Genomic DNA, 14004 nt, shown 5'->3' on the forward strand with positions numbered 1-14004 from the left:
TCTAGGTCCTCCTGCGCAACTCTATGGTCAAAGTCTGACAGACATTGACCATAGAGTTGCACTGGATGAGCTACAAAGGCCTAGTGGAGTATTCTCTCTAGAAATCTCTAGGTCTTTCGGTGCAACTTTTAGTTAAAGTTGACCATAGAGTTGCACTGGAGGACCTAGAGAGAACATATGAATCAAACCCGTGAATAATCAAATCCGCAAATATGGAGCGATGAGTGTATTTCCTGAATTTCATTTAAATACACAAACACACCTGAAAATTGATGGAAAGGGCAGGGATTTACAGTACCAATAATAATAATAATAATAATAATAATAATAATATGTTTTATTTATGTTTTCCGCCTCTCCCTGCGGATCAAGGTGGGATTACAGCATAAAAAATGTACAAAAGCACAATAAAACATTATAATAACTCCTAGAGTTAAAATGATTACATCAGTAACTGTATTGTATTGTTTTAAACATGAGTCCCTATATTGGGAGAAAGGCAGGATACAAGTAAATAAAAGAATAAAACATCCTCCTTTTCTAAGACACGTCCTACATTTCAACATTCTGTTCAGGAGCAATGTCAAAACGCCCTCCATTTTGAGCATGGCCGAGAAGCATGGCATTTATATGCAGAGTGAAGTCCTCCTTTTCCCGGACACGTCCTACATTTCAGGATACATTTCAGCCTTCTATCCAGGAGGAATGTCAACACGCCCTCTATTTTGAACATGGCTGAGAAGCATGGCATTTCTATGGGTGTTTTTAGTTTTTTTTAATTTGGCAATGTCCTCCACATTTCTTGCACGTCCTACATTTTGTGGTGAGGGCATATGGGCACCCTAATAACAACAGTAATGATGATGATAATGATGATGATGAAGAGGATAGAGAATAACAATGCCTCATCCCATGATTCTAGGATGTAGCCATGGCCTTTAAAGTGGTGTCAAAAGGCATTGAGAAACAAAATGCTTTGCTGAACCCGGAAGTTCGCGCAAGGCGCCTCTTCTACTATTTTCATAAATCTTTGGTAAATGGCGTCTGAAGCCAAACCGGAAGTTTGCTGACGTCATACCCTTCCGCCCGTGAAGGCGTGGCTAGGGCTCCCCGGAAGTGCTTGTGCGTGGAGTGAGGTTGCCATGGCGGACCCCGCGGAGGAGCTCGCCAAGCTCGAGTACCTCTCCTTGGTCTCCAAGGTCTGCACGGAGCTCGACAACCACCTGGGCATCAACGACAAGGACCTGGGTGGGTCCCTTGGGGCTGGGAGACAGGGGCAGCCGCCATTTTGTGCCTCTCTGTCTGGTTGTATACACACTGGAGAAGTAGCCTCTTTAACTCTTTGTGGCTCAAGGCTATTCAATTCTGGGAGTGGGTCATTTATGGTCCACGAATTGAACATGAGTCAACAGTGTGATGCAGCAGCTAACAAGGCCAATGCGATTTTAGGCTGCATCAATAGAAGTATAGTGTCTAGAGATCAAGGGAAGTAATAGTGCCACTCTATTCTGCTCTGGTCAGGCCCCACCTGGAATATTGTGTCCAGTTCTGGGCACCACAATTCAAAAAGGACATTGAGAAACTGGAGTGTGTCCAAAGGAGGGCAACTAAAATGGTGAAGAGTCTGGAAACCATGCCCTATGAGGAACGACTTAGGGAACTGGGGATGTTTAGCCTGGAGAAGAGAAGGTTAAGAGGTGATATGATAGCCCTCTATAAATACTTGAAGGGATGTCACATTGAGGAGGGAGCAAGCTTGTTTTCTGCTGCTCCAGAGACTAGGACCCGGAACAATGGGTGCAAGCTGAAGGAAAAGAGATTCCACTTCAATATTAGGAGGAACTTCCTGAGAGTAAGGACTGTTCAACAGTGGAACACACTTCCTCAGAGTGTAATGGAGTCTCCTTCCTTGGAGGTCTCCAAGCAGAGGCTGGATGGCCATCTGTTGGGGATGCTTTGATTGAGAGTTCCTGCATGGCAGAATGGGGTTGGACTGGGTGGCCCTTGCGGTCTCTTCCAACTCTATGATTCTATATGTTTTGGTGAAACGCAAAGGAGCTTTTGGAAGTTATAATGTGTTCAATATCATGTAGAAGAAGATGTCAAAGACGTCGCATTTTTCGTATATCCCTCTCTTTATTCCATTGGTGGGAACAATGCGCTGTGCATAGCTATGGAAGAGGGTTATGCTTCTCCTGGCCGAAGAATTCCTTCCTCTTGGAGGCTAGTGTTGCCCTTGTTTCACTGTCAAATTAAAACCTGGGCCTTTGCCAGTTTGTATGGCTCATAGCTTGAAAGTAATTACAGGCTTATTCTGGTGCCAGTGTTCTGCAATCTTTTTCTCACTCATTTTGTAAAGCTAGGATAGCATTATAGCTTGAAGTAATGTATGTGCTTTAAACTAGTAGTTCTTGTATTGTGGAGAAGGAAAACAATACATCTCCACTAACAGCTGGTCTCTTTTTCCTAATATGTTTCATCCCAGGTATAGGAACTTTTTTACTATTTCTATTTCCTCACTGTCTAGAATAGATCCTTCCTTGGAGGTCTTTAAGCAGAGGCTGGATGGCCATCTGTTGGGGATGCTTTGATTTGGATTTCCTGCATGGCAGAATGGGGTTGGACTGGATGGACCTTGAGGTCTCTTCCAACTCTGTGATTCTATGGGAAGATCCTCCGTGGTCATAATTTTTGTTTTCTTTATGTTCAACAGTAAGCCTGCCTTTGCACTTTCTTCCTTGGCCTTTCTCAGTAGTTGCTCTAGGTCTCCAGTGTTTTCTGCTATAATAGTATTGTGTCATCTGCATATCTTAGATTATTAATATTCCTTCCTCCTATTTTCACTCTTCCTCCTTCTATGTCCAAGAGTGGTCTTTGTATAATATGTTCTGCATACAGGTTGAAAAGAGAGGGTGAAAGGATGCATCCTTTTCTGACCCTTTTCCCAACTGGGAACCATTCTGTTTCTCCATGTTCTGTTCTGTTACTGTAGCCTCTTGTCCTGAGTCTAGAGTCTGCATCAGGATTATTAGATATGTCAGCACTCCATGCCTTTAAGGGCATTTCATAGCCATCTTTTTCTCTTGGTAACTATATCCTTGCTTCAAAGAGCACTTAGAAACAAAGTATAGATGTTGTTTAAAAGGGGAGGAAAAGTAATTTCCAAAAGAAAATGCTGGTTTTGGCAGCAAAATCAGAGTAATGTAATGCCTCTCCCTCTGGGGTCTGCAGGTGAGGATGGCCGCAGAGCCTGCAAGTGTTGCTTATTTGTGCTTTAGGACAACCTTTCGCACTGCAAAATTGTTGAAATCCGACACCTCTTTAAATGCCATGGCTGCATCCTGTGGTATCCTGGGGTTTGTACTTTGATGTGCCCCTAATTCACAAAACCATAAACCCCAAAGTTCCATAGGATGAAGCAATGGTAGTTCAAATGGATTGAATTTCAGTTCATCGGCCCATGCTTAGGCTCATACTGCTTTGAGACACCAGTTCAGTACTGTTCCACATGAATCTGTTGCAAAAAGAGAGAGGGTAAAATTCTTTACATCCCCCAGAACAGTATATTTATTGCCTACAAATAATACCATATGTTTCTGCCATATGAATATGGAGAAGCTAGAAAATTTTGCCTGCACCAGTGGCAGTTTAGGGCTCCGTGAGTGAAGCAATTGATCCAATTTTTCATCCAGGCTTTAGAGGGCATCTCCAAGGTCCTGAACGCTATTCCTAAATAGGCCTAGCACCTTGGAGAGTTCCTGGAAACCGAGGCACAAGGGTGATGTAGATTAACTCCTTCACTGACGTGGGAGCTACCAGCCATCTTTGGACTGCATTGAATTGGAAAGAGGGCTTTTAGAAACTATCAGCAGGACCAAACTCCCTATAAGCTCCCCATAAATGTAAATAAACTAATGCGTTGGTTTGGGGATATACAGTGGGTCATTTGTATATGCGGGGATCTGTTCCGCATATGGCAAAAAATGCAGAACCTCAAGTCTTGTTCGTTTCAATGGCGGCACATGCCATGGATGCGCACACCATTGTAACATTCAGGGCTTGCTGTCCGCGTAAGCTTAAAGCCGCTGAGGGCAAGTCTGCGGATGGGGCAGGCATGCTGTATTTCACTAGGTGTCTTGGCTTTCTCAAAATATGAATATTTAAGATCTTTCCTGTACCAGATCAGAGCTGTGCAAAATGGGTGCCTGAGCCATTCCAGACTAATACTTGTATCATTTTAATTTTCATCTTTCCATTGATCCTTTCTGTTTGCAGCTGAATTTGTGATAAACCTTGCAGAAAAAAACGCAACCTTTGATGCATTCAAGGCAGCCTTGGTGAAGAATGGCGCTGAGTTTACGGTAAGTAAAAGCAGGAAATTGCTTAGAGTTAGTGGTTTAATTGGTAGAAAAATTACACAGTTGGTTCTTGAAATTTTGTTTTCTTAAAAAAATGTTATATTGCAGGATTCACTCATCAGCAACCTGCTACGTCTTATACAAACAATGCGGCCTCCTGCGAAACCTTCGACTAGCAAAGGTAAGTGTTTCAGCCTTATTTATCAATAGAATCCCCTCAAGCATATAGAGACAATTGCTATAGAGTTCAGATGTTGGCCCATTACCCATTAGAAATGTAATATTATGAACAGATGTGGAAACAAACAAACCAGAAATTGCAATATGTTCAAAACAGATAGAATTATGGGCTACCACAAGCCTCCTTTGCAGCACAAGCCGTATTCTGGAGTGTTGCAGTGCCATTCTTCATGCATTCTGGGCCTGCAAAATGGCCCCACAGAAGTTTCGAGATTCCACACCATTAACAGCAGTGCTTTAGTGGACACATCCCTGCTATTTCCCAGAACATGATTGTCAGAAGTGATCCCAGCACTTACCAAAGAAAAGACAGATTGGCAGTGGTCTTTTGTTTTTCCAGAATCCATGTGGCACAAGATATCCAGTAAGATGAGATTAGAACTACCTATTCCTTTCCTTATTAATGCAAGTGTAATCGTTTTTTAAAAAACTTTATTTTGATTACAATTTGATGGGCCCTCTGATGGTTGGATAAACCTGTCCTGGAGACCAAATTCATCCCATGGTTGTTGTTTTCTCTCCTACTATTTCCTTCAGTGTACAAATGCTACCTACCAGTTAGAAATGAAAGGATAAAATACCTGTTAAACTAAAACTGCAGCCAAGTAGATTGAGACTCAGTTGGTGTTAGAGATGTTTATAGTGAAATAATGAAAACGTGTTTTAACTGATGTATTTTGTTTTTAATTATCACACTAGATGCTGTTAAACCAAAAACAGAAAAAGAAAAATTAAGGGAATTGTTTCCAGCCCTCTGTAGGCCAAACAACCCCATTGTCAGGGTAGGTGTGTGCCTTTTTCTCTTGTTTGGAAGCTGTCAGAAGAGTTGTTGTTCTTGTAGTGGTGGTGTTCCTTCAAGTTGTTTCCAGTGTATGGCAACCCTAAGGCTATGGAGTTTTCTTGGCAAGATTTGTTCAGATCAGGTTTTCCATTGCCTTTCCCTGAAGCTGAGAGCATGTGCCCAAGATCACTCAATGGATTTCATGGCCAAGCTGGGAATGGGAAAAATAAGAGGACACAAAACAATTCTGCCATTTTTTGGATCTCCTGAGCTGTTTTATTTCAGGGATAGATCTTTTAAATCCAAGAAGTAAGCTGGAAATGGACTTCTCCTTTAATTCCTGCTTTAAAAGGGCCACTCCTGGTCCAAAAGAGCCCTTGTGGTAAAATCAATCCCCCCACCATGTCTTCCAGAGTGTTGAGGGGAAATTTGAGTAAAATAATAAATCATAAAAAATATGCATTCCAGTGAGGTGTATTTGTGTCCTCCATACCTTAGATTGTTGCCTCTTTTTGCTCTAAGCATGCCTGGATTCAGAATATAAATTAAATAAAAGCAGGATATCTATGGATATTGTTAATTCCAACTTCAGATTTAGATCTGGTTAGCATTGTATCAATTTTAATTGCTTCTTATGAACTTTACATTGTGTTTACATTTTGTCATTTGTCTATGAACCCATTCATTTCTAAGGGAAAATCTGTTTTGCAGAACCCCTTATTGCTGTCTCTTCATTACTACTGCTGTTTCCTAGACAAGTAGAGTGAGCTGAATCCTCAGAGCAAGAAATTATTCTATTTTAGTATACCTTCCGCCACGTAGATTTGAGAGAGATGCTAAAACAATAGATCTGCTGCCTATTCAGAGAGTTCTTCTTCTTTATGTTACAGACAATGCTAGATGAAGATGATGTGAAAGTGGCTGCTGATGCCCTGAAGGAATTGGAGGCATTGATGCCAACAGCAGGCAAACAGGAGAAACACCGGAGCAGTGAGGAACGGTAGGTAGGGCACATTTACTCAGTTAGAAAACCAGTTCTCTGTGTGGTCTCAAAAACCGTAGATCTTGCTCGGCTGTCTTGTTTCAGGCACAATATTCTGTGAGGAATTTATGAATATACTCAGTGGGTAGGCCAAGATTGGAGTGCAGTTTACAGCCAAAAGAAGAGACAATATATGGATGTTCTTTTTTGTTTTCATAAACAGTTAACTATATTTTACTTTCTTAGGAACTAAATTAGGTTACTAGTCTGACTTGTGCTGGTACTAAATCTGCCATACTGTTCAGTCTTCTCATAGGATAACTAAGCAGAGTGGCAGTGGCATTTTTAAAAACTTTTTTCTTCTTGTTGCACACTCTTCCAGTTCTTGCTTCCTGCTTTGCCTTCTCTGTTGGTCCCCAGAATTGTCCTCCAATCAATTCTCCAAAAAGCTCTCTTCTGGCAGAACTGGCTTTTGCCACATAGACAAATCACAGGCCTGTTACAGACTGCCAAAATAAAGCTGCTTCGGGTCTCTTTGGAGGTATGCTGTTTAAATGATGCATGCATCCTAAGAATCCGGAAGCTGCACCAAAGCTGCACTCCAGTGCTTAGGAACGGAGTGTGGCTTTGGCGCGACCTCCGGACTCTTAGGACCCATGCATCATTTTAATAGCATACCTCCAAAGAGACCCGAAGCAGCTTTATTTTGGAAGTCTGTAACAGGCCACAGTTACCTTTTTTACTCTCCTTTCTCACCTTAGTACAGTTCCTTTGGGAGCAATTTTAAAAAGAAAGAGAGGGGGACTCAATTTGAGCTCATTAGGAACAAAATTGGAATATGTGTGTGTGTGTGTGTATATATATTCACTTCTACATGTTTCTTAAATTTATTATGCTTCAAGCATCCTAAAATTGCTATTTCCCCCAGTAGCCTGCTGCCTAAATAGTTAATTTGTCTATCTGAATAAATTAATGCAATTACATTAAACAATCGACCTACAGCAAAATGTCTACACATAAAACAGATTGCTATCCATAATTATCTATCACGTTATTCTACTTATCTCATCATTATCCCTCTCTTTTCCAAAATTCTTTGTTCACAAATCTTACTTCAAACTTCAAAATCTCAAAAACTGATTATTCCAAAACCGTATAGAATCCAACATTCTAACAGTTACAATTCTTTAAATTCCACATATGGCTTCTTTTCAAATTTCAACTTTTGCATATCATGACTTGAAGTCTTGAAGTAGAGTTATTATGTCAAAAGTTTTAAATAGTGAGTCTTTTCATCTGTATGTGCCCAGCCACATTGGTGCAGCCGCAAAGACGTGCTGCCATTGAGGAGACTGGGACAGGGCCATCTGTGGATTCTCCAGTCTGTGGATGGCAAGCCTGCCCATACAGTGAGCCAACTGTATAATCCAGGGATTTTCCTTTAAAGTTTAAAGTCTTTCAACACTTAATTTAGTTTAATTGTCCTTTTAATTCTTTAATTCAGTAGCATTATTTTTCAATTAAGAACCAAAAGTAATCTTCTCACAATTCCAATTGCAGAAGTGTCCCCATTAGCTTGAAACCTACCTTGATCATAATTCCAAAGGAGATTAAGAAATTGAAAGGCTGTTTCTTCTGTAGTAGGTGATGACTAGAATGTGGCTGGGCATGATGATTCTCTCTTTGTCCCCTCCATTCCATTCATGTAAAGGTGACACTCCAGTGTGATCTAAACTTTGGAAACAAAGTCCTAGACAACACATGAGCAATTCCCAGGACCTCCCATACCAGGGAGACACTATCCCACTGGCTGGCATCCCCTCAAGTTGGCAGATGCCACATTTAGCATCTCTCCCACAGCTCAACGTTTATGGACCAAGGCGGTATGTCATTTCAGCTGCAAGTCAAGAAGTATGGAAAGTTCTTAACCTAAGTCTCTTGTTTCTTCCATGGATAGTTGAATAATTTGATTTTTTTTCCTCTTTGTATTCTTTGGAGTAGACAAAAATTGCACTCTACTTTGCTACCCCATCAGGCAAGAAGACACACAGGATTTGCTCTTCTGCCCTGATCTCTGGCTTTGTCCCGCAGTTTCAAACCCTGCTTTCTCCTAATGTTCTATGTGCCTGACTCAGGTCATGATTCCTAGCTTCAGATACCAGATGGCTTCAACTTAATATTATTTAAATAGAGATGAGATGGTAAAAGATAATATTGCCCTGTGGAACTCTAGAATGTGAATGGCAGTAAGCACAGTTCACATACCTCTTGTGTCATCTTCTGGAAATGTCCCCCAAACTCAATCTGATTGGTTGTTTGGGGGGAAAAAACTATCACGAGCAACAGATACTGACAGAATGAAGAGGATTTAGCAGGATAGTATTTCCCATGTTCATTCTAGACTGAAATTATTAGTTTGACTAAGGTGCATTGATGTGTGAACTTGGCTAGAAGCTAGATTGCACTGGTCCAGAAAATCCACTTTGTTCCAAGATACCTGGATCTAATGGTCCAAAGAGATGCTTGAGACATGATTCACTATTATCAGCTGGACCCCACACTTAATTCTACATACTCCCCACAGGGCAATACCATCATGTTTTTGCAGTTGGGCTCTTTCCCCATCGCTGCCCTAAACACTATCACAAAGTCAGAACGAGCAATATTTAAGCAAAAAAATAAATTAAAAAAACATGGTAAAGTGAACATTTTGTCTGTATCTTATCTATGAACTGTGATTCATCCAAACAGTTGTGACTACTGGGAGCTATAAACACACCCATTAATTGTACTGTATTAAAGTGGCCTCTGAACAGATGGTACAGATGTGAGTACAGTCTTAATACTTGTTGTTGTTAGGACCAAGAAAAAACACAGGAGTCGCAGCCGCAGTAGGGATCGGGATCGAAAGCGGAAACGAAAGTCCTCATCTCGCTCTCGGACACGAGAGCGACATAAGGGTAAATCAAGGTACCGCTCCAGGAGTAGAAGCCCCAGTTGGGACCGCAAGGAGCGAGAGAAGCCTGTGGAGAAAAGCAATGAGCGATGGAGGGATAAGCATGTGGACCGGCCCCCACCTGAAGAACCTTCCATTGGGGATATCTACAATGGCAAAGTCACCAGCATCATGCAATTTGGCTGCTTTGTCCAGCTCGAAGGACTCAGGTATCTGATAAAATGTGGCTGTTACCTTTTTCATTTCCATCTGCAATTGTGAAAAGGGAGTGAGGAGGACATTTCACTGTACTGAGCATTGTATTATTGTACCATTTAAGTAATGTAATTCGGTATATTGCGCTCTCTAATTTTACCAGCTTTTATGAGCAAACGTCTTGATTATATAGGACTCTTCAGATGTTTGGGTAACTTTATTGCTTCATTCTGAATAGGTGGTTTACAATCCAGTTAACTTTGTTCTTTCTTGGGGTTGGAAGAGCACAAAACTTTTGGGTGAGAATCAGCCATGTTCAACAACACTTCTTGCCAGAGCCAATAGTATAGTGGAGATTTCTGTTTAGAAAAATTCTAATTCTCTCTCTTTCTTTTCGAGCCTTTTAACTATCAATAGAATTAAAAAGATGTTCATTTAGGAAGAAAAACAAATATAAATAGACTGCATAATTAAAGTCTCCTGTTGCTATTGTGTGCTTTCAAGTAGTTTCTGACTTAAGACCCATGAGAATCTATCACTGGGTTTTCTTGGCAAGAATTGTTCAGAGGGGGGTTTGCCATTGCCTTCCTCTGATGCTGTGAGAGTGTGACTTGCCCAAAGTCACCCAGTGGGTTTTCAAGACCAAGCAGGGATTTGAACCCTGGTCTCCACAGTTTTAGCCCAATGCTAAACCATTACACCGCTCTGGCTCTTTAGAGGGCCTTTACCCATGAGCAATCCTTCCTCAGAGATCTGCCGAAAGGAAAAAAAAAGTCTTCCCCTTCATATTTAGCTTTATAACACTTCATACATGATAGTTTTACTGTGGGTAGACCTGCAGTTTATTAGGGAGTTCCAGCTTGAGGTATGGCAGGCATTTTCTGACTCATTCCTATCTGGATCTTTCACTGTCCCCTTTAGGAAGCGCTGGGAAGGACTGGTCCATATTTCAGAGCTGCGCCGGGAGGGACGTGTTGCAAATGTGGCTGATGTGGTGAGCAAAGGCCAGAGGGTCAAGGTCAAAGTGTTGTCCTTCACCGGCTCTAAAACCAGCCTCAGTATGAAGGTAGGAGACACCCTTCCATTCCATGTAAAACCTACATCCCTTCTGCTTCTGTTTCTTACTTTTACTTCCTGTTGGCTTCTTTTGCCATTTAAGTTCTTCCTCTTTAACCAAGCCTTCTTAGGCTTTCCTTGCTGTTCCTCTGCTGTCTCCTGTCTCTAGTACCCATTTCTGAGTCCCTGAGTTTTCTTTCATTACCATTCCTTTCTTTGGCTATGTAATATAGGTCCAAAATACACTGCAGAAATAATCCCGTTTTAGACTGCTTTAACTGCCCTGGCTCAGTGCCGGGGAATCCTGGGAATTGTAGTTTATTGTGGCATCAGATCTTTCTGACGGAGAAGGCTAAATCTCTCACAAAACTACAGAATTCCTTAGCATTGAGCCAGGGCAGTTAAAAGCAATCTCAAACTGGATTATTTCTGCAGTGTTTTGAACCATAGATTTCTAGTTTGATCCAGGGGCTGGAGGTATTTTCAGAGTATTGTAATGCATTCAGCGTTTCATTGTGGCGTACATACTTTTGTCAGCTGGGAGACTGAGCTGCTGCCCTTGTCCTTCTGGCATCTTCAATAGCTCAGCTGTTCGAGTTTAATGCAATTTTGTAAATAAATATAAAAAGCAAACCTTGCCACTTAACCTAAACTTTCTTGCTAACATCCCACTCCCCTTCTGGCTCTGATTTAAGTAAGCCTGTTCTGTAATTACCAGTAGTTTGATTTGAGCAAGACATTAATTCTTTCATCTTCCTTTCCCTCTAATTCTCACCAACAGTTTTAATGAAGAGGTGTGAGTGGGATTGGTCAGGAGTCTGTCGCAGAGACCATTCTTATTCCAATGGTTGTCTACCACTGACCTCCCTAAGATTAACAGCAGATACAAAATGAGCATTTTCTTGCCAAAGCTGTTTTCTTCCTGGGAGGTTCAACACAGAAACAGCTGTTGTCAGTACCAGGCATGGTACTTGCCTTTTCAGTCTAAGGAATGTGTTTTGCTGCAGGCTAATTACAAGACTAGACTAATTTAATATGTTTGGTGGTTGTTGTTTTTAACTAAAGTTTCATTTGATTACTCCTTGTGGGACATCTGTAACTCCTGTTTGCATTAGGATGTAGATCAAGATACAGGGGAAGATTTGAACCCAAACAGGCGTCGGAACCTTGTTGGAGAGTCTGAAGAGACAGCCATGCGAAATCCAGATCGGCCCACTCACCTCTCTTTGGTCAGCGCTCCTGAAGTAGAGGATGATACATTGGAGCGAAAGCGTCTCACTCGCATTTCAGACCCAGAGAAATGGGAAATCAAGCAGGTAACAATTTCTGCTTCAAGAACAGGCCAAATTCCTCAGGCCAAATGGGTGATTTAAAGCCTGAGAAATTGCTCATCCACCTTTGGGCCAGCAACAGAATCTACAAGCAGCTAGAATCTATCTTTTCTAAATGTACAGTTGAACTCCCTCCTATAGATGTCATAATAGCCTTTGAGGATATCAGCCCAGCTCTCTGCAGATTCAGTGACATCCATTCTGGCATGTCCAGGTGCTCACATTTTGTTTTGGAGGATTTGATAGAGATGCTAAATACAGCCTTTATTCTTAATACTTGAGTGGCATCAGTGACTTGAAGCTTCCTGAGTCTGACCTCTGTTGTCCATGGTCACAGCCAAACTAGACTACTGTACACTGCAATATGTTATATACTGGTAGAACAGTGTGTTATACATTGCATGTGGCTGCTTTTTAATACTATGAAGCAAAATACCATCTTTAGAGATTCTTTACCACACATTTCTCTTGTCTTACTATACCATCGGTAGGATAAGGGGCCTTTTCTGTTGTGGCCCCTCAACTCTGAAATTAAAGTACTTCATTAAGCTCTTTTTCCAACAGTCATTGTAATAAACTAAAAGTCAGGCCCATTACTATTGTGTGGATGGTGGCAGTTTGTCCTGAAATGGGATGTTGTAGCTGGCACAGTACAGGTCTCCTTTTAAAGTCATTTAAGCTAGTGGGGTTGGCTAGATGGTCCTGTTTATAGAAAGGGGTGGTGAGTTCATTTGCAGCCTCTCATAACTCAGTGGTATAGATTGCCTGAGAAGGTACTTATTTGTGAGAGAGTTTGTATGAATATAAAGAGGATGCTTGCAAAACCTTGTGTTCGAAACAGTGCAAAAACTGTTTTGTGCTGGACTTGAAAATGCCTGCTATCATGTCATCCTTCCTAGATGATTGCTGCCAATGTGTTGTCCAAGGAGGAGTTCCCTGACTTTGATGAGGAAACAGGAATTCTGCCGAAGGTTGATGATGAGGAAGGTAATGATAATTCTGGGTCCTCAGATAGTCTACAGTTCATATTTGTTTTTGTGTTCCTTCATCGTTTCTGACTTATGTAGATCGTAAGGCCCAAGTTTAATCCCATGAGTAAAGACAAACAGAAAACATCCTATGAACTCCCAAGAAGAGCCCTTTAAATGACACCCCCTGCCCCCGCCTTAAAGACACCTTTCATTGAAAAACATTACCTGTGTTTACTCTTCAAAGCTTAGTCTTTCTTTTGCATTGATTACTTTCATGGGCAAAATTTTCTTTGCTCCTGGTCTGCACTGAATTCAGAAATGGTAGTTGACTCCCCTAAGTCACTGCCAAGAAAGGAATTTCTCACCATGTTATTTATATCTATTCCATAGTCCAGTACTTGGAGTTGTTTTGGAAGAATGTGGGAGGGATGGACAGTAGGAGACTAACTGCATTTATTTTGGTGGACCATGTTTGGCTTACAGGCTACTAGGTGCCATCTTTAATTTATTTGGTAATTTATTTGGTAAAGAAAGGGAGGACTTATTAACAAGAATGATGAATTTTTGCTTGAAATTACAAAGTATTTAAAACTGACCTATTCTCTCCTTTAGATGAAGATCTGGAAATTGAATTGGTAGAAGAGGAGCCACCATTCTTGAGAGGACACACAAAGCAGAGCATGGACATGAGCCCCATCAAAATTGTAAAGGTAATGAAATTTTAATAATGAATTTCTCCATAATTACTGTTAGTGAGGAAGAATGAGGAATGTATACTGAAACATAATTTAGGAGTAAGATTTGTGTTGGTGCTGAAGATTTGATAAAACATCTTCCAGTATCCCAAGGACAGAAAAAGAATGGTTAATTTTGTCCACTAGAAATTCATATTCTCCTGTTCTTCTTTCACTGCTTCATTCATGAACCCTGTTCACACCAAATTTAATAATTCTCAGCACCTTCAGTACCTTACCTCTGCTAAGACTTGTCTTTCGCCTGCCCAAGATTTTGCTTCCTCCAAGGATAAAATCAAATGTGCTCTGATCTTTTGCATATGTCTTTCATTCTTTTCTCTCTTTCTCTTGCCCTTCCTGCACCTTCAATCCTTTCCTCTGACCTGCCCACCATGGCTTG

General features: G+C 41.2%; 1 protein-coding gene across 3 annotated transcripts in view; it reads left to right on the top strand.

Annotated features, from left to right (window-relative positions):
- The first annotated feature begins 1117 nt into the window (after positions 1-1117).
- Positions 1118-14004, top strand: part of DHX8 (DEAH-box helicase 8) — a 33960-nt gene continuing 21073 nt past the window's right edge. Inside the window, exons 1-11 of one of the 3 annotated variants that reach the window (XM_089532199.1) lie at positions 1212-1248; positions 2528-2712; positions 4276-4361; positions 4467-4539; positions 5298-5380; positions 6270-6379; positions 9221-9526; positions 10434-10578; positions 11684-11884; positions 12799-12886; positions 13483-13580. In XM_089532199.1, coding sequence (XP_089388325.1) covers positions 2664-2712; positions 4276-4361; positions 4467-4539; positions 5298-5380; positions 6270-6379; positions 9221-9526; positions 10434-10578; positions 11684-11884; positions 12799-12886; positions 13483-13580 — 1239 coding nt within the window. In that variant the 5' untranslated portion in view covers positions 1212-1248; positions 2528-2663. Of the gene's footprint in view, positions 1249-2527; positions 2713-4275; positions 4362-4466; positions 4540-5297; positions 5385-6269; positions 6380-9220; positions 9527-10433; positions 10579-11683; positions 11885-12798; positions 12887-13482; positions 13581-14004 lie in introns of those variants that run through there. The other 2 variants (XM_089532198.1, XM_089532200.1) reach the window with 2 other exon arrangements.

Source organism: Sceloporus occidentalis, unplaced genomic scaffold (genome assembly GCF_023333645.1).
Source record: "Sceloporus occidentalis isolate IW3139 unplaced genomic scaffold, rSceOcc1.0.p SCAF_7, whole genome shotgun sequence".
NCBI classification, from domain to species: domain Eukaryota; kingdom Metazoa; phylum Chordata; class Lepidosauria; order Squamata; family Phrynosomatidae; genus Sceloporus; species Sceloporus occidentalis.